We start from the raw sequence: 25,523 nt of genomic DNA, 5'->3' as shown, positions 1-25,523 counted from the left end.
AGTGCATATAGTTGGAGGAGTGATGCAGCAGAGGCCGAGACCTTTAGTCTATGATATGAAGCAAGTTTCAAATTTAGCTCCTGTCTCTTGATTTTAAAATGCACAGTAAAACAGCTCTATTGTGCCTGCAGTTCTCTGCTCTCCCAGCAGGAGGGGCTGTAGAGCAGAGGGAGATATCTGCCTGCAGGGTTACCCAGAGGCCTCAGCTTCAAACCAAGTGTCTGTGAAGCAGAGAGGACTGATGGAGTTTCTTCTGTGTTTGGATTCATGTGGAGAAGCAGAAGCAAAAAGATCTCCTGCATTTTAACAACAAGTTTCCTGAGCCAAATTAAAAAGTACACGATCAGAGTGATAGAGAAAATCGATCAAAACAGCAACTTTAGATTTCTACCTCAGGTGATGACAGCAATGTGCTTTCACAGCAAAAAGTTGCACTAGAAGTGATTCATCTCAGTCAGGCTGCAGTGAAATGTCTGTGTAGGTATCACATGTAGCTTTAACTGCTGCAGTGTTACAAAATATATTTGTGAGAACCAGTTGTGTTGATGAAAAATATATGTGTCTTTATGCTCCGGCTCAGAGTGCCTTGAATTATTTATTGTGCCTATTTTTAGGATAAAGTCAAAGTGAACCTCAAGCTAACACACGACCAGTGGTGCAATGATGTTAAACACTGTCAGTTTGATTTGAGTTTAACTTTAGTTTTTGGGAAATTCTCCACTAATACAGCTCTTTTTTCACATTTAATTAGGAAAGCAGATCGTGGTTTACACTCAGCATGACTGATGGATGGATGGTTGGATTAGTGTGAAAGAAAAACATCCAATCACCAATTTAAACATTTTATTGTATCAAACAAATTTAGATTACAGATGTAATCATCAATCAATTCAAGTAAAATTGGAACAAAAACTCCGCAGATTGAATTCATGTAAAGTACACTATTACCATCCAGAAACAGAACAAACATTACGTGGTCCATAAATACACCGCAGAGGAAAAAAACTAAAAGCTTGCACAGGAATGTTTTACCGTCTTTCTTTGTTCGCTGTGGACGTAGTGGTCATTGTTGGCAGCTGGTAGATTAACTGCTCGTTTCATCTGCTGAAGTGACATCGATACTAACGGTGGCTTTAGTTTTCTGTTTGTTCTTTTGTTTCTTTCAGACATGTCAAGAATGAGGTGAAGCTTATGGAAGGATTGTCACATAATCTACATGAGTGATACAAACAACCCATGACAAAAACATTTACTGTCACAGTGTGGTGATGATGAAGATGATGTTACGTACAAAACTGGAGTTAAAAGGGAATCCCAGTCGTTAACAGCTAACAGCTAACGTCTGCTGTTTAAAATGTTTGTTTAAATAAAAAGTCACTGTACATTCAGTGCCATGCAAAAGTGTGTTTGATGACCAGGGTTCAGATTCCCAGAAGCATTCAAGTGTCAAAAACGAGGGTGCAAGTTATTCACTGGACGTGGATTTGTCTGAAATATGTAAATTAATCTGCAGACACATTCCTCTGTAATATACCCTGCTTGTTATCTAGAGGTTTAAAACCACATGGTTCAGCTGGTAAAAGTCTGGTTTCCTGTAACTAGACATGAGATCATTATTGTTAATTGAGATATTACCAGTGATTAATCTTTGATTTATAATGTGACCAGGATAACGTAGAGTCCATCTGAAATCACGTTTAGTTATCTCTCTCTCTACTGTGAGTGTGTGTTTCGGATTAAAAGGAAGATGAGAAACGCTGCTGGTCCTCTCAGCAGCTGGGGGTGTGTCTGTGTGTGTGATTGATTGACAGCAGCTGGTGGATTCAGCTCTGGCAGGACGAGGAGAAACAAACAAACTCCTGTTGTCGTCTACAAGTCAGGAGCAGAGAGTGTGTTGTTGTTGTCTGTACTGAAGAGGAACTGGACTGAGGTGACGTTTGTCGGTACGTTGTTAACATGCTGAGCAGCTCATTAGTGCACGTTTCCCCCTCACGTGCTTTGATTTGTTCAAGCATCAGAAAAAAATATCATATTTGTAGACGTCCAATCTTAGAGTGTAAACGAGGAGTTATGATTTTAAATCAACCCCAGTGTCCATGAATTTAAAATGTTGGGTTCAGTCCAACTTATTGATGAGGTACAAATTGATTTTATTGCTTTGAGATGGAACAATAACTGCAGATGTCATGGCACATGTTTAATGAAACAGAATATTTGTTGCCTTTGAACATTAAAGGAGACATTAAGCATGTGAGTTCATGGTAATGATTGTGTGACTGAGACCAGAAAAGACCGTCCCATTTACTAGATATTAACTCCCAGTCTGGGTCGTACGTACAGTAGGCTAGTTTTACTTTTAGTTGAGTGCAGGGGAAGCGATAGAAAACAAATAGAGTTAAATAATCGTCCTGTCACGCAGGAAGTTTGACACAAAATAAGTGTAGAAACCTTTGTTCTTGTTGTCGAGGTGGAAACTAAGGCCTGACTGTAGAGGAATATAGATATATATGCCCTGACATTTCTAAAAAGTGGATCTGCAGACACAATCTTCTGTCATTGTGTTGGGCTGGCGGAGCAGACTGAGCAGCATTGTGTCGTACAGACGGCCGCTCTATTTCTCTTTCTCCAGGCTGCTCTTCTTTGTCTTCTCCTCTGCCGGCTGACTCGCGCTGGATGCTGCAGCTTTTGTGTCTGCAAAATACAGACAGAGACATAAAAGAGTGAGGGGCAATAAAGAGAGAGAGGAGGCTGACATGAGGGGTTTTAACTCTCACAGCACAGGAATAAATAAATATGTGGTATCCAGTGGAGGGATGGTTGTTTCTCCAGATGAGGAGAAAATGACACTGTGTTTGTGTTTAACTGCACAGAAACAAAATCAATATGCATTATTCCTTCTGGCTTTACAGCACAGAGTGGTGGAGAGTTAAGACAGAAGCAGTTCTCACACTTCAGCTTTGTGTATTTCCTGATATGAAGGTAGAGGTCATCTCTGGACAAGGTTTATTATTCACAAACATTAATCTTCATTAGAAAGACGTGTCATGATCAGTTCCCCTCAGGAACATTTACTCCTCTAAACCTTTTCTTTCTCCTCAGACCTTCCCATCGTCTGCTCTGGAGATTCCTGGGTTTTGGATACCGTCCTGCCTCAGACTGGACCTCGCAGCTTTTCCTCTGGACTGGTAAGTAAACAGCTCTTAATGTTAATACTGGACAGGTATCAGTACAAAAACTAACATGTGGCTCCTTTAACAAACACATCATCACAGAAACTCTGCAGTGAAGACAAACACCCAGAGTATCAGCAGCCTCCGCCTTCCAAAACTAATTTTTCCACTTTGGTATGGAGCTGCCTCCCTGGGTATTTCAGCCATGGCGGCGCTCTGTGAAGTGCGGATCAAAGCCCCTTCACAGATGTGTGTTGATGAGCCATGATTACATGACGCCAGGCCAAGCCTGTTGAACTGTTCAACATATCTAAATAAACCCTGCCTGGTGCAGCGGATAATGAAGAGCCCCCCCTGAGGGCAGGGAGAGAGGGGAAAGATTCCTACATAACCGCGGCTCTCTTCACTCTCGTGTACCTGCTTGTGCGTTGTTTTGTTGCGACGAGGGATCTGCTACATTGGCAACGCCGGAACAGTCCTCTTTCTCCTTGGAGAGGGGGCACTCGAGTCCACCTGCAGCCTCTAATAGACTCTCCCTGGAGAACTCTGCAGGGGGGCAGAGGAACAAACAGAGGACGAGATGGAGGTGAAGATAGTGGTTGATATACTTTAACAAAGCAGAGAGAGATGAAGCAGACGTCCTCTTCATCGTATCATGCTGTGGATATTTGATATCATCAATCAATGCCATCTGACATTTACAGTACATTTCTATTCTCACGCTGAGTGAATTCAAAAGGCTGATCTTTAAGTGAAGCCTGGACTGGTGTTAATGGTCATTGATTTGTTTACCCACCTTCTTCTTCACTCTTTTCATCTGGACTGAGGACTTAATTTAAAGCTCCTCTGTAACATCCTAACAAACCTGATTATAACCTTTGTTCAGGGTTTCACAGAGATCATCTGTGTCCCAGCAAATTAAAATGAAAGCAGATAACAACACTGGTGCTTCAGAAAAACAATCCGGTCCTCTCATGATGCATTAGTCCTCCAGGTACTGAGTGTGAACAGTATGTGCTGCACTCTGCAGCCATCTATTCACCTGCTATTAGAGTGAATTATCAGGCGAGAGCTGAAAAGCTGACCTCTGTTTTTTTGTTATTAGATGTAAAGTTTTTGGCTCAGAGAGGAGACAGTATCTGCCAGGACACGCTGACATTAAAGGAATAGTTCTACATTTCAGGGAAATAAGAGTATTTGTTTCCATGTTGATGAGGAAATCAATACCACTCTCACTTTAAATACTTGGCTTGAGCCAGCAGCTGGTTAACTAACAAAATCCACCTGCTAATAATGCATTACATCTTCAATTTCAATCTGTCTGCGTTAATCCGATTTTTGACATTTTTACACCTTTGTTTTTGCAGTTTAAAGTTGCCATGTAGAGTAACTCTGAACGAGGAAGCAAATAAGTGTGTTTCATTAAATATTGAACATCTCCTTTAAGCATTCCTCCCTCTTGTTTCTCTCACTCTCCTCCCCCTCTTTCTCCTTCACCCTGTCATACATTCTCATCCCCTCCAGCCATCTTCATGTTTCCTACCTCACTCTAAGCTTCACTTCTATCCCCGTTCTCTTAATTCCTCGCCCCTCGCTCATGTTAATAAGCTGTATTTGGATTCACTCCTCTTCCTTATCCTTAATATGCTTCTGCATCTTCCTCCCTCTCTCCATCTGCTCTCTGCTTCTCATGGTATCACACCATCCATTTTTCAGAGGCCACAGCAGTGATCTCCTCATCTGTCACACGTCCTTCCTTCACTCCACCACTCTCATATCCTCTGGTGTCCATCCATTCATTTCTTTTCTACACCTTCTCTTGACCTAGACCTGGTTCAAGGTTCTCGTACTTCACTATAGTGTCGTATACTCTAATGCTACTCCACTGCACCTCACAGGGAAATTTAATTTATTTTAAAGCTGTAGTTGGAAGTTACTTTTCAAATTTTACAGTAACAGCTGATCATCAGTTTATAAAATACAGTGTAGTTACAAATTAAACCAGTGGTGCAACCACACAAAAAAAAAATCAGAGATAAACTTGTTAGACTTTTTCATTTAGATGTGTTTAAGTGTTTGAGGCCCAAAGAGTTTACACACAGTCACTATACATCCTTATTTTTAAATCTTTAACTTATGTGGCAGAACTTCTTCTTCTCCACCCTATTAATCACCTCACAACAGCTCAGGTTTATCTTCACCCTCTGAGATGGATGTCAGTCCTAGTTTAGGAACCACTTAACTAAATCAGCTAACTGTACATAAAGTAGAGTCAGAGTAGATTTTCAGGGAGGTTCGTGTTTACTGAGCAGGCAGCTACAACCACAATGAAATCCTCGTTTTCCCGGCCTCCAAACGTACCCTCCATTTGGCAGCGCAGTTTCTCAAAGGCCTCCGCAGTGGCCTCGTCGTCGTGTGGGAGCTCCTCCCCGGTGGGAACGGAGTCGGGGCTGGGCCGGTCCGACAGGCAGCTCTCCGAGGAGCACTCGTCCCCGGCTCCCTGCTGCTGCCTGTACAGGTGGTGCTCTACCAGGAACTGCAGCTCTGCAAGGCAGGGAGGAGAGGATGAGAAGGAAGGAGAAGTAAAGTTGGCTCAGAGGAGAGAGTTAACAGGGAGGGAGAGAGAGGATGGGGGAGGGTGGATTGGTAGGAATAGTGAGGTTGCAGTGGAACGTGAAAAAGTGAGAACTCATTGGGGAGATGGAGAGAGAAGGAGGACGAGCAAGAAAAGGAAAGTGGTGTGAGATGAGAGGAGCCAATGGGAGAGAAGAGGGGTTATAAACAGGAAAGATGGAAGGAGGAAGAGTCGGTGTAGGTGGAGATTCAAGGAGAAATCCATCTCTTCAAAATAATCCTGTGCTGTAGGTTAAACATTTTTAATAAACTCACAGAATTTAATTAACAACCTGCACAGTTTGGAGTGAGGGGGCAGGTAAAGATACATCAGAGTGTGGAGATGATTAGTTTAATCGCCTCTTTTCGACCTCCTTCATCCCTGGTTTTATTATTCTTAATCCCGCTGTAGTGGGACACTAAAGCACACTGATTATCGCCCTGCTTTCCTGTAAGCAGTGACTCATCTCACTCAGAGCTGTTTAGCTGTGAAACTAATTGAAGAATAAACATCCTAGAGCTCCGAATTTCACTTATCTTCTCATTATTGTTCCCTCGCCTCAGTTTCTTTGTGGGAAATTATTCTCTGTGTTACTGCATACACTCTACATAACATCATTTACATTCATATAAAGTGGAAATTGACACTTGTAATAGGACTGCAGTTTACGGAAATAACAGGAGCAGGAACGCCTCTTATGCTCCGTGTGCATTTTGTTCTTCAGGGTTTTTGTAGGTGGTGCGAGACGTTAAATGCCCTATAACCTCAAAAAATGGAAATCGAGAGGAATTCCAGTCAGAAAACGTGAGATAATGAGTCCTCGCTGTGACGAGTGCAGCCCTGATCGGCTCTGAGGTTCACATGGGGCGATCAAGGTGGAGTAAACTTCCATCATTAGCTTAGACATCTGACATCCCAGAGCAATTTGAAGACTGGAGGTTGGACACAGTAACGGGCTTCATCTCATTAAAGGGCAGGTTGTCATTTTCAAACTCACATGCCTGTATGGAGATTTCTTCACACTGAAACTCCTCCTGCTGCTGTGGAAAGATCCTTTCTATCTAAATCTCTGAGGACAAAATCACAGTCCTTCATGTGAAGCTTCAGCCAAATCAAATGGTTATCGTCCAAAGTTACAGTCTTTTTTGTTTCCACGCTGAGCTGTGATGGAAACACAGTAACTGTAAAAAAGACTGAGACCAAAACTGCTTCAGTTTGATTGTGGGCATGATTATGTTTGATTAATTACATTCCTCACTGTTTGATTACTACACCCTGTTTTTTAATTATAACTGACTGTGACAACTTTGTGTAGTTTGTGTCATTTTATGCAGACGATGCACTGTTTTCTTTTTTGGTTAAGTCTGATGATATTTCTCACATTTTCTCTTTTGGGAACATTTACTGTTGTGGGCCTCTGTGTGAGGAGTATACACTTGGTTTGACTTAACCTCTTGTATTTCATCTTCTCCAGATCTCTGTCCTGTGAGCCATAAGACAGAGTTTGGGTTTAAAAGCCCAGAAAGATTCTGGTAAGAGACAGGGCGTGGTCGTAGCCTGTAGCTGTAGACACTCACATGCAGAAACAGCTCTGTGGTGTCTATCTGGAGTAAAACCATGTGATGCTTTTCATTTTTTAATTTACAGTAAAAGCAAATCTAAACTGAACTAAAATTCAGACCTTTACCGTTTGGTAACATCACATGAAGGATGATGGGACTGATGACTGACGTTACCTTTCATCGTTGGAGTTCCCTTCTGTCCTTTTCGCCGTTGTCGAGGGGAGTTCAACAAGGCTGCCTGTAAAACATCAACAGAGAGCAGCCAGATGGAAGAGACAGTTTTTATAGAGCTCATTTAAAAAAGAAAAACAAGATTCACATAATTCAGTTTTTGTAATCTTATTTCAATAAAACGCTCTGTAATACAGCCTGAATTAGATTACCTTGTACAGCTGGTTTGGGAGGCGATCTTCATCTATTTCTGTGATAAAGAAAATAATCAGTTAAGTTCTGTGAACATAAAACTAGAATAATAAGATACTCAGAGCACAGAGAGGCTGAACAGGAACAGTCCTGTAGCTGGAGTGCTGCTGTGTCCAGACAGAGGATATAAGGTGACCTCCAGCCAGATGGTTATCCGACACACTACGAGCAGTGAGTGTTTTTACCGAGCATTGTGGACGGATTTCGTTTATTTTCTATTCATCACTATCATCTGTGAATAAAAACAGACTCTCTGGATAATTTTTGCTAACAAAGAGGATGCTAATCCACTCTCGTCATCCTCCTAATAAACCCCCGCATACAGCCGACTGCTGATGACAGATAAACACTGAAACACTGTTTATACAAACCCCCTGAGGGGAAGCGAGTGTGGAGGAAGAAGTGTGCTCTGCAGCTGAGTTCATTTACACTGCTCAGGCTGCAGGTGGTAAAAAGTTTGAGGTACTTGTACTTAACTTGAGTATTTTAATTTTATGTTACTTTATACTTTTACTTCACTACATTTTTTATGTTGCATCAATGATAACAAAAACATTAGTATGATATATAACAGAACAACATCACTCTGACATGCAGTGGTGGAGAAAGTACTCAAACCCTTTACAGAAGTAAAAGTACTAATACATTAGAATAAAGGAGGAGTTTACTGCTGTAGTTGACTGTGAAACTATTATTTATTTTCAGTATTATTTACTTTATTATTTACTTGAGTAATCGATTGTTTGGTTAGCATTTTTATTTTTTAAACAATTCAAAAAATAGTTGCCAATTATTTTCTATCAGTTGACTAATCAATAATAAATTATTTTGTCTCTACAAAGTATCATCTTTTATAATCTCATATGTTTTATATTCAATATCTGAATTTATAAAGTAACTAGAGGCTAAAGGTGTCAGGTAACTGTAGTGGAGTAAAGAGTATTTTACTGTATGTGTAAAGAAGAGCCATAAAGAGGTGTGGAAACAAAATACTCAGCTAGAGTACAACTACCTCAATATTTGTACTCATGTAAAACTTCTGTTACATTCCAGCACTGCTGACATGATACTACACACACACTCACACACACACGCGAAGCTCATACATCTCCCACAGGATGAAGAAAAGCTTCATCATCAATATGTGAAACACGACTCTGTGGTCGCTGCATGAAAAGACTGAAATAGAACAAGAAAGCAGCTGACAGGAGAACAGTGGAACCATTAACTCTGATCAATAGAGGGTGTTGAACCCGCAGCCAACTCTGTGTTTTACAGCCTTGGAACTTTTTTCTAGGACACCACCTTGTTGCTTGGCAACCTGTGCATCCCTAGGCACTAGGGAGGCACTGTGTGTAAGTGTGTGTGTGTGTGCCAGTGAACATGTGCATATATTATTCCTATTTAAAAGTATGCACTAGGCTGCTCAAAATGCCAGTGATGTGCATGTTTCTTTATTCATCTCTCTCTCTCTTCTACTCTGCACCAAACACAAACCCAGCGGTGTTTAAAAAAAACAGACACAAAAACCCGTTAAACTTCATTTCAGGAGGCAGCCATCTTTACGCCGTGTGGGTTTACAGCCATGCTTGAAACTGAATCTTATTTTTAGCTGCTCCCAGGACTGTGAGAAGGTTCATAACAACCAATATGGATTTAGTTACGAATCGATCAGAGGAAATGGGCCAGTCGAGGGCTGTCCTTCAAGTCGCGGAGTGAAGCTGGAGATTTCTACACAGCTCTCTGACACACAGTTATCGAACCACGTCAGGCTGAAATTAGAGTTTCATCCCACTGGTGCAAAATGTAATCTGTAATGAAACATGTTGTGCAGCAGTAAAAAACAGCTGTCAACATGTTTGCAGTAAAAATACACGTTAACAGTGTCTCCGTGTGTTTCCTACAGGTGATCACACACATGGAAACTGAGATGAATTTCACACATTACACCACAAAAATGTTACAAATCACATGTTTGTTTTCACATTTTCACAAGAGAGATGAATGTGTTTTTTCTTCTTTCTTGGTTAAACAGTTAAAATCGAGCACAGTTTGATCGATGAGGTTAAATATCTCATTCCTCAATAATCAGATCATATTTAACATTAGCAGTGCTAACACCAGCAGCCTTCTCTCCGTCAGTTCTTCATGTGGCTTCTCATCAAGAGGTTATCTAACTAGTATCTCTACCTCCACCCCTACAGTCAACAAGCTCTGAGTTCACACGTATCAGTTTTTAACATTTACTCATTATTTTGTGGCTGTGTTTGTTGTTTTAAAAACGTATCTGTCGTTATTATAACTCTTCTGAAGAGTGGTTCAGGATTTAAACAGTTCACTTGCAGTGGTGATGCTGCATCTTAAGTAGCTCTTACAGTTTTACACCTGCCACGGTGTCAAAATAGATTCTGTTGTTAAAGAAGACGAAGGTGCGTTGACCCTGAAAAGATGAACTAAGAGTACGTGAGGAAATTGTGCAGTTTCAGACGAGGTAATTAGACATGTTTCTGTGAAATTACAGCTTTGACTTCATCAGGTGTGTCCTAGTTTTTATTCTGATGTTTAAAATAGTGCAGAGGATAGTTAAATACACACAAACTGTGAGCAGCTGTGGTTTCATTTGAACAAACAACGTGATGATTATTGTTAGCGTTAGCAGTAGACACGGTGGAACTATCATGTAGGTCAAGGAACATAACATACGGCTTTCACATGGCTGATATTCAGATTGTTTTGTCTGCGCGTCGAGCTCAGAAACAGCCGATATGAAACCCAGTCCAGCAGTGATGAGTCTATCACTGCGACTCCCAGCTGACTGACTGTCTGACACAAAGCCAGATGAGAACTGAGAGAAGCTTCTGACTCTCATTTAGCTGCCAACCGTCTCTGCACTGATGGAGAAAAATGGGCAGAATAAAGAAAACTCGAAGCGTGCAGTCGTGCATGTGAAAGGCCTGTTTTAGCTTTGTGCTTTTTGCAGTTGTTTACTGTTGCTAAGCAAACGGCAAAGAAAGTGATGGAGGAAAAGAAACAGCTTTCTTCTTTTTTTGCACAGATAATAACATGTGGCTCCTTCCTTTTAATTTCAAAGAAAACATTGTTCTCCTTCTTCACCTCCCACTTATTGGACTTTAAACAAACCAGCAACTAACTGTCTTCACACACACATATCATCTCCTCAGCCAGAGGAGAGAAATGAATATGCAAATTCTGTTACTACTTGTTACTTTCATACTTTCATTAATTATTAATTATATAATAATTAAACCACTACATTTGTACCAGTGTCCCTTTTAGCCACCACACACACCTGCAGGATCATGTAGCATCATTTAAAGGAAATTATTTAATATTTTTGGTAAATATGTTCATTCAGCTAGCTTAGCTTAGCATAAACACTTTTGTTTCCTTTAAACGGAGCCATGCGAGCTACTTCCTCATTGCTCATCTTTATGCTAAGCTATGCTAACCAGCTGTATCTTCATATTTACCACACAGATGGTGCACTGAGCTGTCCCAGTCTTTTCATCTGACTCTTTACCAGAAAGTATGTATTTAAAGTGTTGAGCTGTTCCTTTAATTGCCTCCCATACACAGAGTTTCATGTATTTGTGTTGAGGAAACGTCGACTCCACCACAGACCAGCTGCTGCTGTTTGTAGGGATGAAGTATCTCATTTAAAGGGCGCTACATAACGTGATCGTTTTCTGTGTTCATGTAGCTACATCCTCCCTTTTCAACACATGCACTGTTCAGTGAAGCAGTGCTCATCATCAGGGAACATAAAACACCTTTACAGGAGCTAATGAAGCAGATTTAAATGCTGCCTAAATGTCTTTGTTCAATCTCACTCTGTTCGTCTCTTTGTCTCTCTCCAGGAATCAGTAAAGACACAAATCCTCCCAAAAAGCCGGCCTCCTCTTCACAGGAAATTCAAATCAGGTACACTTTTAACACATTTCCTGCTCCTTCATTATTTAGCCGTCAGCCTTTTTCCAAGTCGTCTGTACGTCTGTGCTCCTGATGTGCTGTTGGGGTTCACAGTGCACAGGGCAGAGCGATCTGCAGAGCATTAAATAATGCAGGGCTCTGTCTGATGTGGGGCACACCATTACTGCACCAGCACAGCTCCTCTCCCCTCATCATCATATCTGTTCCTCCCCATCCCCCCCATCCTCACACACACACACACACACACACACACTGTAACTGTCTCGCTCTCTGATTGTGTCTCTGCGTCTGATTTGATGTCGGTGTCGATCCCTTCGTCTCTCGCTCTAATTTAGATTTTTTATCTCTGTCTTGAATCTTTCCATGACATGGCTGTCGTTCTCATTTTGAAAACACACACACACACACACACACACACACAACGAGGTGCAAACCAGTGTGAGATCATGAAAAAACACACACAGCTCACAGCTCTAAATATTTCCAGCTACCTTGGCCTAATTATGGAAATTACCCCTCTGATGAAGGTGACAGTGTTTTTAAACCTCAGGAGAAACTAGTTTGGTCACAGTTACAACAAAAAAGACTCGTCAGACAGGTGAGAAGTAAAGTGGCATAACTGTTCGATGATCCGAGGTTGAACAGTTTGACTGAGGAGCCCACAGCTCTGTTAGCAGCTCTGTTAGCAGCTCTGTTAGCCTGAGATAAACCAAATTATTGGACAAATGTAGCTGATTCAAACAAACAACAGTGAAAAGCAGCACGTCTGCAAACAGAATAGAAATAAAGTCATAGAAACTAATTTCAGAAGTATTTGTTCATCTCGTTTTTCACTTCGTACATCAGATCTGTGAGACTTGAACAGAGATGCTTAGCGAATAAATGCAGTGACGTCTGATTTCTGGGATCAAGAACGTCATTAGGATTCATCCTCTGGGGGCCGTGAATGAATTTGATGAGTTATCGCTTGACTTTATCTGTTTATAGACTTTATTTTCATGATAAATTTTATGTTATACATACATAAATACCTCAAAACAACAGTTTAATATAGAATTAATTAACACACTTCCTCGTTTCTTCTTTCTTATCTCGAATGTCTCTCAGTCTCCTCCCTCTCTTTTTTATTCATTCTCATTCAGAGATCAAAGTTTGATTCTGACTCTCTCCTCGTGCTCAGCGTCCAATTACCCAATCAAACACAGAAACAAGCGCATATCATGACACACATTAAGCAGATCACAGGCAAAAGATTTTTAATCATATCCAATTAGAAAAGCTGTTGTTTTCAAGATAAAAACAGTAATTCTGTCGAGCCTCAGAGATTAAGCAGCTGTGACATGGCAGCGTCAGTCTCTGCTGGTATCCTCAGCTTTTATTTATTCATAACAAACAGAGAAAACCACCCTCTGTTTTCTCACCTGGAGAAAATGACTCTCTCTGCCCTGTACTCCCAGCTGATCATCTCTTAATTCTGCAGCAGGTCACACCACACACTCACACAGCAGCAGAGGGAGGATAACTCTCTACAGGAGTGCTGTGGTGTTTGGTCATTAAGATCCCAGGAGAGGACACAAACACACACTCGGCTGTTTTTGTTGCTCTGATGCAGCGGGAAGATTCATTTGGTGCATAATAAGGCTGAGATGTAACATCACAGCGATCGGAATAATAAAATAGATCTAGAGACACAACACAGTGAAGTCCAGTTTATCTAAACCCCGGTTAAAATGCCCTGACGTTGGTTAGAGATGAATCAGGGAACCAGTCTGTTTACACTGAGACTTCTTTCTTTTATATTTGGCCAAGTTCAGATTGATTTTAGCTCTGTGTAAAAAAAAAAAAAAACCAGACCCATCATTCAACTAAATGAGACAGAGAGAGCTCCAGCAACAAAACTCAGGGCGCCCACAGTGTGTGAAACACTCATTTTAACATTTTTCATCTCCTGTCTAGACTCTTGTACTCGTCCAGTCTGGTACACCTGCTGCACACCTGTAAAGTTCAGGATCAGAACCGACTGAAATGATCTTTAAATCTGTTCTGGACCCGACCTGTGACCTGAGCCGTCGGCTGATAAAGTGTCTCTGAGCTGCTGCAGGGTGCACAACAAAGACCTAAATAAAATGAGGTGAATAAATAAAACACGAGCAGATTCTGCAGGCACACACACTTGGGCACAGTTTCAGTGAATTATTTCCACTTGTTTTTTTCCTCGTGCCTAATATTACACACAGCTAGCACACCGCCGATACCTTCATTCATTATTTAAATCTTCTGACCGACGCCAGGATTTAACTGTCAACTGACCTCGAGTGTGGTGCTGACGCCGGGCGGAGCTGGAAGATCCAGTTTATTCAGTGAGATCACAAAAGATATAAGACTTGAAATCTGTATCTCTACAACCTGTTTAACGTCACAGTGAAAGATGAAACCATCTCGTAGTATCACTCAACTATCTTTTATCTATCAACTATCTATTATCTTGTTGATAAATGAAGCAGCAGTGGTTTAAACACAGGTTTCTGTCTGAACAATCACTAACGCTGACGATCATCTGGCCTCTCGTCTTTCTTGTCCCATTAAAAGTCAGCTTGTCCTCAGATCACAGCAAAGAACTTGGTGAGCGCAATTACCAGAAATAATGATGCTGAAAACCACCAACATGTGTGTGTGTGTGTGTGTGTGTGTGTGTCGTACCAGGTGATGATTGATCACTGGAAGCCACTAAAGTGGCAGGAGTGGGTCTTCGTCTTCTGATCTGAAAAAGTAGAAAACAGTTGTTCTGTCATGACAGTGAAGTCGTAAAGACGCTCTGGAGACGAAGATCAATCTCAACACTTTGGTTCTGTGATAAATCTCCAGCTCTTCCTCGCTCTAATTTCACACACTCTGCCTCCTAATGATCAAAATGTTCAGTCGTGCTCTGAAATGAGCCTGTTCTTATTACTCAGCCAATCAGGGAGAGTCCAACTCTGTTCCCTTAGGAACAGGAGTCTGGCTGTCAACACCCAGACCAGCATCCTCTGCCCCTCGTGATGCTGGCAGCCCATAACACAGGCTGGTTTGGGTTTGGGCGTCTTACAGTTTGAAGATGTCTGATCTGGGTGAGAGCAGTGCTGGACCTCACAGTGCTGGACCTGTGCAGTGAGATCAGCGGGGCAGCCTGCCACCACCTGCTCGCTTCTTGGCTCAGGACGGGTGGAGTGTGGCAGCTATGGAGCATTGTGGGATAAGTGATGCAGAGACGTTTCAGTGAGCTGCTCAGTTAGTGTTCAGATGTAGAGTCGACAGAAAGCTCAGTCTGTGGATAGAAAGTCTTATGATGGCGGTTATGATACAAAACCTTTGTTGTTTTTAACTGCAAACAGGCCAGTGTGTCCGTTATTATACAACACGTCTGAGATGCAGACAGGTTTTTATGGAGAAGGCGTCTGCAGCAGCAGTAACAGTTTAGAATCTCTCAGTTGCCGGACACGAGTCTGATCCAACGTTATTTTTTAGAGAAGTCCAAAATGTGTTTTTTATTCCAGAGCTGAGATATTTTTACAGGCAGAAAACTGCCTCTCAGGTGAAATCAGTCTCACATCTACGTCTCCAAATCCAGAGATTATTTTTTTGGGCGGAAGCTCAGTGATTAATTTTCAGTCACCTCCAGGACCAAGTGATAACTTTTGCTATTTTACTGCTCCATAAACCTAAAGGGCTGTGAGGAATTTAGACAGTCGATTATTCACACACACACACACACACATGCTCTCCGTACACATCGCTGACAGGGTGCTGACTAATACTGGAAGTCATGTGAGCCCCAGTCCATACATCTTCTCTAAACGCTGGTCGTGCACTTAAAAAGCCGTTTCCCCTCAGCCCACACGTCTGCAGCATCACATGACATTTAACAAGACATTTTACGTTGGTCAGAGGCTGAACTCTCCTCTGAGACGAGAAATTAAAGATCAAAGTCTGAGCAAAAGTGGAAAGCCAAAGGTTTGAGCTGTGCAGAGAGAAGTGACTTTATAATGGAAGGCAAACACACAGGTCTCCTTTTTATTGCAGGTGAATTCAAGGTTAAAATGTATTAAGTGACAGAAAATTGGAAAATGAATCGTTGCCCTTGGATTATTTTCCCAAAGTGCAGGTTTGAGGCAAAACAAAAAACAAAAAGCAAGAAGAAATGATGTAATAACAAAAATATTAAGAAGAACAAAACATCACTTCTTCACTTTTTCCCTCACACACACACAGACCGACAGATCTGTGGTCTGAGCCCTGACTGGTGTTAAAGCTAAATTGATTAGCTTTACACTATAATGACATTAAATAGAGGAATAATGTGCAGTAATGAAAAATGAGCAGTCAGTAGTATCTCAGCAGCAGAGTCTAATTGGATATTCAGATGTGAAAAGGCTTCATTACCTTTCAATCCACAGCCGAGGATTACAGGAAGGCCGTGTGAATGAGAAGCAGCATCGTGTGCCTTCTCTTTCCTTTAACAGGCACGCAGAGATGTGTTCCTGCTTTGTACAGATTCCCAAGAAAACTGCTGACCTCACATCCTGAGGTGCAGGTCAGCTATTCAGCTGTGTTTCCTCTCTGCGTCCACGCTCAGTGTCTCTAACGCTAAAATCTGAGTTTAGAAACACGAAATCACAAATAAATCCAGGTTTGTCCAAATGCTGAGTTTAAAGACTCACGACATATTTAGGAGACACTGAAGCTATATTTGTATCTGCATGTGCCCACGTACAGTTCAGTATGTGCATCCTCACCACACTGTAGGAAACCCTGCCTCCTGGAAATTACATTCACCTACAACTGAACTGCGTTATCAGTTATTTTGTGGTGTTGGTGTAATCGTAGTTTCTAGGAGACGAGCTTGAACGCGGCACGAAACTGAACGATTCTCCCACACAGCTTTTTCAGTCTGCAAACCAAGAAGAGTTTAAATATCCTTCGTCTGTGTCTGCATGCTGGAGCTTCTACGCTTCTGTTTCTGTGAAGTCACACTCTCTCCACAGATAATTTAAACTGGAGGAAAGAGTGAGTTTTTTCAAATCAAATACAAATGTAGTCAAGAGTAGGAATTTTCAAAGTTGGAAACTTTCCCTGGGAATTACCGGGAATGAACTGGAAATTTGCAGAATTGCAGGTTAGCCTTTAACAGGGAACTAAACTCATCATCATCCAGGAGATTTAATATAAATTCAGTTTATATTAAATGTGTGTATTCCTCCATCATTATGAGGCCAGCTCTCATGGTGTTAGCTCAGCTGTGACGCTGACACAGACTGGAGGTTAGAGTTTGATTCAGCAGCTGACTGAGGATCTGTTTATCTGGTATAATATCAAGTGTTCTGAGATGTGGACTGATGCTCCACAGCTTCACACAGAGGTGTGTGGAAATTTCAGGGTTTACTTTGTGGGCTCCTGGAGAAGTTAAACTTCTAATTAACTGCTCCCCTCAGCCAGGCCTCCCTGCAGCTGTAACACAGTCAAAGCTGGAGATAAGCTTCATGCTCCCCTGGTTAATGAGCAGTTTGGTCACATATCTGTGGGATGATTTAAATCAAATCTGTGAATCCTGGTTCTTTTCTTTTTTTTTGATATGTTACTAATTTTGTCTGTGTCTGATTTGTGTTTTTGTGAAGCACTCTGGAGCCGAGGCTTTGAGAGCTACAATAGAAATGTTTTACTAAGTGCTGTTGTGTACACTATGAATCTGTGTACTAATGTTTTCACCCTGTGTGTGGGTTTTGTTGCCATTCCTAAAAATCCACCCTGCCGGCCCAGATTACAGCACAACGAGCCGTGGCTGTGTAGAACTGATTATACTCAGAGTCATTGTTATTCTCCCCGATCCTCCGCTCACACAAATACCACCACTCACTGGACAGACTCTGCTCCTCAAACTGCCACGCCGGCTTTTCAACCCACCGTCCGTTTAAAATGCAGTTCTGTCAATCCTCACAACAGCGAACAAAAAACAGCCTTGGAGAGATATGGGTGGGCAGGAGAGCTGTGCATGCCTGATATTCTGGATGTGTGGGGGCAGAGGACAAAACACCCTCGGCTGGAAAATATAGGTCAGGCCGAGAGACGGTTCCTCCAGCGGACCACGGTGGTGTTTGTGCAGAGAGGAAGGATAATCAGCCAAGGTTATGCACAAACAATACGCTCCTTTTGTTTGTTAAATCTGCATTTACAGACAGAGGAATGTAGAGATGTATTCATGTCAACTCCTTCACTGTCTGCAGCTGCTCATACTTTAGTGATTAAAACAGAAGTGACCTTGGGAGCTGCTCTTATCATGGAGAAACCAAACTTGTAGCTAATTGAGGTGACAGAGGAGGAACAAAGGTTTTCAGTCCAAAATCTACTCTGGGAAATCCTCCACCACCTGACCGTGATCTGCCTTTGAGAAAATCAGCAGTAGCTTTGTAATCCCTGCGCTATCAGAGTCGCTCTGTGACCTTCAGCAGAACATCGTGTTTGCACCGGTCAGCACCCTGAATCAGGAAAAAAAGGAGGGGGGGCATTCATTCTGCTGCAGAAGTACAAGTTAGAGGAAACTTCCCCCAAACCACCAACACTGGGTGAGCAGAGGCACTGCAGAGCTGTACAGGAGTCAATACACCAGCCTTTACCGTCTGAGAGGATTCATGTGATTCCTCATCCTTCATTCTCTCATTTGAAATATGATCTGAGCCATAATAAATCCTCTCATTCAGCTCTGAATAGAAAGAATTAGAACCCTGATCACTCACTTGTACTTTCTTTTATCTCAGTGCTCGAGCCTCCATCTCACTTTCTATCAAGTGAGATAGAAGTCGTCTTCTCTCAAACAGCTGCAGATGGGAAGGAGGAGTTAGATACACAGGATAAATCTCTTTTCTCTGTCAGCCAAGGACGTTTTTTGCTGATGATCATAAAGATAAATACCAGTAGTTTACATTAAGATATAAACATGATGTTTCCAGTGAGCACAGTTTATCTTTATGTCTGTTACTGCAGCAGCTGTGTCTCTGTTTGTGTCTTAATGACTAAACAGGACCAAAAGGAGCTGGAAACTGACAGTTCAGGAGTTAATGTGGAAACATCTGTCAAACTTCTGGTTGTTGCACAGCACATGCTGCAGTTAACGATGATGAAGGAGCTAAATTTATCTCTCAAAATCAATTACAAACATGGCTCCTCGTTTCTGGCCAGCAGCCGTCCATCACAGTTTAAACTAAGCTAATGTTTCTTGTTGACTCAATTTGAAACAAGTAAAATATGAAGATGCACATGTAGCAGGTAAAAAGTCAGCAGACTCACATCTTAATTCTCTAAGCTGTAATTAATTGTTTTATTAATGTTTAATAAATTGTTGTCTGATGTTTTACAGATCAGTTATGAGTCTTTAATATGATGACACTTCATCAGGGAGACCTCTCAAAGCCGCCATGTTTGGAGTTATAAATGTTCGTAAGTCATCAACACTCATTTTCTAATAAATCATTTTCTACACAGTCAATGTTAATAGGTCATTAATGAGGTGTAACGAGCTCCTCAGTTTATAACAGATCATAATCACCTGTACAAATTAACAACTAATATCTACAGTGATCAGTTCTGATTTTTGTCCAGATATCATCAGTTTATTGGAGTAAAAGAAGCAGCTAAAGTGTCATGTCATCCAGGAAACAGTGTGTTTTCAGAGAAGTGATAAAAATGTAGTTTCTAACTTTACAAAGAGCTAATGAGTTTATCTCTGCTGGTTAAAACCACAAATTTTCAGTTGAAAGTTTTTCGATTTGCCTTAATGTGCAGAGCTATGGCTGGTGTGAGAATAATAATAATCTACTGCACTCAAAAGTTCTTCTTGGAAAATGGCCGTCCTGAGGCAGCAGAGTAATTGTTCTGTTCTCGGGGGAGCAAAGATGGTGTGACACGTCAGCGTCTGGGAATATTAGGGAGGACACTGTCTCAGCCCTGAAACGTCTGTAATAAAAGACCATTACCTCAAAATGTCACGATTCATCATCTCAACGAGGAATATATTGCCTTCATCTGTGAATATAGTTTTCTCAAGCAAGCGCTCCTCATCTGAATGACGGACAGAATGAAGGAGTTTAATATCAGCTGAGACAGAGAGGATGTGACGCGTATTTTTCTGTGAACAACGCCGTCACTCAAAGCTGTAAACAGTTTAATTTGGAGGTAAAGCAGCTGTGTTAATGGTGTTTTATGAACAACAATTACAACCTTAATGTGGGGAAATAACCCAGTGTTAACACGACTACTGCTCTAATCAGGCTGCTGCCTCCGTCTGGTGGTGATGGATTCATTAGTGAGTGTATGTTCGAGTTAATTCAGTGGTTTTACAATTTAGGAAATGTGCATGTTCACTGTCTTGTTGAGAGACAAACAGTCACGGCTCTCAGATCTTTCAGATAACATCCCATGAGTTTAGCTCAGGAAAGAAACAGGGAGGAGACGCTCGGCTGCTGCAGACCCTTTAAAACACTGTTCTGTTAATGGAGCTCATCTTTCAAGCCTTTACTGTGAGAATAGTGAAGGAATTGTTTCACATTTTGGGAAATAAACGTATTGGAGAGTCAGATGAGAAGATCAGCACCACTCCCATGACTGCCTGCTAAGATTAGCTTAGCATAAAGACCGGAGGCAGGGAGAGAGAGGTGGTCTGAGTCCATCAAATATTTAAAAAATAAAATCAAAAACATGCCCAGCAGCAGCTGCACGGCCACATTCAGAGCAACATTAGCCCTGCATGAAGACTCCCAGCTCTCTCACTGGTTTTACTGCGTCTGACAAAACATCACAGGGTTGTTTTTGTTTTCACCCTGACTCAACTTTTACTGCAACGCAACATCCAGTCAGACACTGAGTCAGAAATCAGGTCCTCGCAGGTACACACTCCTGGTGTATTACTTGGTTTGTTTATCTCTTGATGAAGGACAACATGCTCGTAACTTTAAGTTGTAAAAGACACAAATTAAACTTTGTACCAGTTTGTTTTCAGAATAAATACTATTTCCCCAAAATGTAATGTAATATATAACACATTCAGAAAAGAACATAGTAATCTTCGTCCTCTGACTCGGTCTGGTCTTGGCCTCTATAAGGTACAGTCAGTTTGTGCTCGTAGGAACACAGTGAGCTCTGACGTGAGGTTTTGATCATGGTGGATGAGAGGATGAGTGTGTGTGCTGCTGTGAGGGCCTGACCTCGGGGAGGCTGTTCTGACTGACGTGCAGTTCTCCACGGAGGCTGATTCACCGTGTTGGGAGGTGTCAGGTTGCAGAGATTACTGAACCGTGGGTGAAGTCCCCCCGGTGTGACATTCATGAGTGTGCTTGCAAACACAAACACATCCACACGTTTCTGTTTTGTTTGTTTTTTTTACATCTACAGATCTCTTTCTTTTTCTGTATATCTGACTGTGGCGCTGCAGGGCTCTCATGTAAAAACCACACACTTAACAACCAGCATGCTGCAGAGGCTCAGCGGCCACTCACAGTCGTCTCAGAATAAATTGAAAATGTACCCTAAAAGGGTAAAGTCCCAGTGGCAGTCAGCCAGGCTTTGGTCATGCTTATTGAGGGTGAGAGCTAAGAGCTCTCTGGAGTTTTTGCAGAGGAAATAAACTGAATTGGGCTTGTGTACAGTTAAAAGGAGATGTGTCTGACGGTGAAGAGGAGCAGGTAAACACCAGGCTGGAGGTGTTTAAATCCTGAATTGAATCACTGAGACCTCGGCCCAGACGCTGGACAGCGAGTCCCAGACACCCAGACACAAACGAGACAGAGAGAGACCACGAGCAGCTTTAATTAGACCTGCATCTTTCAAACAGACACAGGACTGAGGGAAGAGTGGACAAACACACAGACACACAACCAGACAAACACACAGGACATTCATCTTTACAAACGTACCACAGGCACCAATTTACAGACAGTGTTCCTGATATCACTTGGCTAATTGCACACCAACATAATTATCTCCTCACCAATGCAAACTAATAAGTTTCAGGCCATCCAGTCTTACTGCTTGTCTGTTGGCAGACTCAGTCCTGGTAGATTTGGTGAGACCTGTGTTGGTAGCAGGAAGTGAGCAAACACTTTGTTTCTGTTTCCAGTGCAGCCAAACAAACTCACACTGACCATTTGAATTCAGTGCCATTAAAAGTGTTTGTTTCTCTAAAACAACATGAGTATGAAGGTTTACTCTGTTTCTTTCTTTTTCTTTAAAGTAGCTTTGATGACACTGAATGACTGTTGACAGTTCAGAGAACAGAACATCCTCCCTGACTGCAGCTGAGGAGGGCTGGTTGTATCTGACTACACACAGGTGACCTCTGTTTCACTTACAAACACAGATGTAATTAAATATTGACTATTTGATTCAGGTGAGCTAGCTGAGCTTTGTTCCTGCTGTCTGTTAATGAAACATGTTCCACCTGTTTTAAGACAAGTCAAGATGTCTGCTGTGAAAAAGATCTGTCGGCTGCACCAGTGATGATTTAGGTTTCTCCTGTTAAGGAACAAGTATCCTGTGTTTTAGTTATTCATTTAAATCACAGTGTAGAGATCTGTTTAAAATCCTCTTATTTAATCTTCTTAACACATCAGACATGAAAACCAGGGGTGAGTGTGTTTTATAGGTGCAGACGAATCTTTTCGTGACTGATATAGTCGCCTATAGCTGCAGGCGTTGTATCACGTTTATCACTGGAGTTCGTCCCTTAAAATCGTGTCACGCCCACCTAGCTCTCCCTCAAACACACCAACAACGTTCAGCTGTTTCACAGTCAGTCTGAGCTTTTTAAACTTGTCCAGAAGTTCTAACTCAGTCTGAACCAAACCTTGACCGAACAGAACACACTGCACACTCCTAATATCTGAGCTTCACAGTGTCAGTGGGGAGAGAGAGGAGGGGTGTAGTCAGACTCATAAATCTTAGCTGGTTTTACTCGAGGCTTATTCATTATGAATGGCCTGTCCTGTTCATATTATATTTATACAAAATGAGAAAATGGGACACATCTTTTCACTGCATTCTCTGCAGGCACACGGTGAACTGAGAGTCCTTTGCTCTTATGTCATGAAGTGATGCTGCGTTTAAAGGATCCTAAAACATCTTTTAATCTTCTCAGAGCTCCTCTGTGATAGTTCACACTGACCCGAGCCATGAAGTTTGATACGAAGCAACTTTATCTTGCGATGCCACTCGACTTTATGTCAGTATCTCGCTGCCGTGCAGAACATGCCAGTCAGTCGCTCAAACCAAAACAACACCAGACCCCCGGAGACACATCCATATACTGCAACACGCCTTCTGAGCGCCGCTGAGCCACCGTGTGTCTCTGACAACCTGCTACTCTGTGACTGCAGGCGGAAAAATCAATCTTAAATTCATCATTTTCACGTTAGCGCTGCATTGGAAAAGACACAGTCTGCATGGGAGTAATAAGACACTGATGGTGTGGTTTCTGTAAAGCAGCAATTTATCATCAGGTTATATTACAGCATCTTAGACACAGCACACTGCGTTTTTCATTCCAGCTGAGTTGCTCGGTTTTGCCTGCTCATGCTGGATTTAATGACTGGAGCTAATATTTCTCAGTCATTTGTTCCAATTTTCTCAAAGTGACAAATATTAACTGAGATCTCCTCTTGAATCTTAATGTTGCAAAAAGTCCAGAAATGTCACTGATGCATAAAGAAACCCTGAAAGTCACCTCCTCTTCCTCCCCCCTGTTTCTCCCCCCCTCCCTCACTCCTCCTTACCTGTTCAGCTGCCTCTGGGTCCAGGTGGGTGTCCAGCAGGGGGACGGTGAACTGTATCTTCCTGGGGCTCCCAGTTTCCATGGTGGCACTTGTCTGTCAGAGAGGAGGAGGAGGAGGAGGAGGAGGAGGGGATGATCCGAGGAAGGAAAATCCGTACAGGAGAAGGAGAGTGAAGAGCTCAGTGAAGGTGGCTGAAACAGAAAATAAGTGGAATCCAGCTCAGGAAAAAAAAAACAGCAGGTTGTTTTAGTTTCTGTCTGACTGTTTTCTGCTCTTCACACACTTCTCTTCCTTTTTTGGCCCCCTATTTCTTTTCTACCTTATTCTCTCTATCCTCAGCACCTGCTGGTGTCTCTATTGTGGCTTCACTCTCCTTCCTCTCCGTCTCTCCCGGCTCACAGCACGGAGGCAAGGGCATTCTGGGCTGGGAACACCTCTCCTTCACTCTCATTCGCTGTGCACGACTCCCTTTCACACCAAGTCCCACCCTCTCCTCACGTTTCTTTCTGTCTGTATTGGATGCCTGAGATCAGGGCTGTTCTGCAGCAGTGCCTGCACAGATGGGAGAGTGATAACCACAAAGACATACTCTCTCTCTCTCCCTCTCTGTTTTGGATGTGTATGAAAAAGATGCATCCTCTGGTTTCTGCTTGAAGAGAAAGTATTTTTAAAATCGCCTTCCTACACATGCTTAAATATAAATATAAACACAAAGAAGCTCGCTCAGAATGAGTCATGACTCTCTCACACCTCAGTTGTAGGTATATAAATCCCTGTCAACATTCAGCACAGCGGCACAAGTCATTTTACAAAATATCTTAGCATGTATTTGATGAATAACAATTATTTGACCTGTATTTTTGTAGTGTATAAGTAAGAGGAGCCACATAATGACGCCGCCTGGCCAGCACAATCTGTATTGATCGTCTCTAGCCTGAGTGTCCCTACATCCCACGTCTGCTGGGACCTGATACCTGACACCAGCTGAGAAGCAGATGACCGCTGTTTTGTTCCAGATTTGCAGTTTTGGGGAGAAACTGTTTTTTTTCTAATCTGGGCAGAAATATCACAAACATATATAACACATAGAAGAGCAGCACTCACAGTGGGAAAAAGGATTTGATTCCATGTGTTGTTTTTTCTTGTCACAATCTGGTGCCTACATTACCCATAATGCAGTTTGACTCAGTCAGAGGTTCAGGTGTGTTATGCTAGTAGCAGGCAGCAGAGGTCCTGTAAGTAGACTTTAACTTGACACACACCATGACTTTGTGAGCACATTCTGCATTGCTTTGTGTTTTTCCTTTGTTTGCTGCTTCACAGATGAGACAGACAGGAAATATGGAGAAACAGCGAGAGCAGCAGCGGGACTTGAACCAGGGATGAAGTGAACAGAAGCCGCTCACCCCTGACCGCTGGGCCACAGGCCCGAATTTGAACATTTTACAGAGAATCAAGATATAACTCTAACCAGGAAAGACTCACAGTGAGCTGGATAAAGACGGTATTTTCCTTCAGAAGGTAAATCACCTGACCTTAAGATCTCCCTCTTCCTATGTTCATATATAAATAAATGAAAACAACATCAGAATCCTTCTGTTTTTAACCCGGCCATTACGCTGCTCCTCCACACACAAAAGGCACATTCTCCTTTTCTCGCAGCTGAGACTGAAAGAGCCACAGTGATAATAAAAAAGCTGCCACCGTTTTCCTGAATTATGTTTTTGTCGTCGCAGCAGAGAAGTGTGTTAATAAGAGGCCAGATGAGAGAGAGAGGTGACGACAGCTGGCTGCACGGCCTCCCTGTACAGCCTCTGATGTTTACAGGGAATGAGAAGAAACATGGGTCTGATTCTTTGTGTCTTAATGCCAGCACAGTGTTTGTGTCTCTGGTTGAGCTAGCTTCAAAGAAAAATGCCTGCAGCCATGTTCACAGTCTCCTACAGAGCGCTAAAGGTTCTGTTTCTGTAAAATTCAAGTGTAGAGTTTCAGTATTTTATGGTTTCACAGG

At 42.1% G+C, this 25,523-nt stretch overlaps 1 protein-coding gene across 1 annotated transcript; it reads right to left on the bottom strand.

The window, feature by feature from the left end:
* Positions 1–828: 828 nt before the first annotated feature.
* On the bottom strand, positions 829–23,943 carry LOC108884859 (protein phosphatase 1 regulatory subunit 1A). The gene is made up of 7 exons (XM_018678971.2): positions 23,513–23,943; positions 14,421–14,481; positions 7,730–7,767; positions 7,521–7,584; positions 5,532–5,714; positions 3,588–3,716; positions 829–2,691 (listed from the first exon to the last, which is right to left on the bottom strand). The coding sequence occupies exons 1-7, from the start codon at positions 23,591–23,593 to the stop codon at positions 2,612–2,614; spliced, it is 636 nt and encodes a 211-aa protein (XP_018534487.1). The 5' UTR covers positions 23,594–23,943; the 3' UTR covers positions 829–2,611.
* Positions 23,944–25,523: the final 1,580 nt, after the last annotated feature.

Source organism: Lates calcarifer, linkage group LG12 (assembly GCF_001640805.2).
Source record: "Lates calcarifer isolate ASB-BC8 linkage group LG12, TLL_Latcal_v3, whole genome shotgun sequence".
In the NCBI taxonomy this organism is placed as follows: domain Eukaryota; kingdom Metazoa; phylum Chordata; class Actinopteri; family Centropomidae; genus Lates; species Lates calcarifer.
The sequence above is the reverse complement of the archived record's forward strand: the minus strand, read 5'-3'. Positions and strand labels throughout refer to the sequence as shown.

What these genes read in the sequence shown, in the direction of transcription:
- LOC108884859 (XM_018678971.2), bottom strand. Translation starts at nt 23,593, where the DNA reads ATGGAAACTGGGAGCCCCAGGAAGATACAGTTCACCGTCCCCCTGCTG. An exon ending in ACTGCGCTGCCAAATGGAGG is followed by an intron (nt 3,717 to 5,531) that starts GTACGTTTGGAG and finishes GCCCCCCTGCAG; the next exon opens with AGTTCTCCAGGGAGAGTCTA. An exon ending in ACAAAACAACGCACAAGCAG is followed by an intron (nt 2,692 to 3,587) that starts GTACACGAGAGT and finishes TGTATTTTGCAG; the next exon opens with ACACAAAAGCTGCAGCATCC.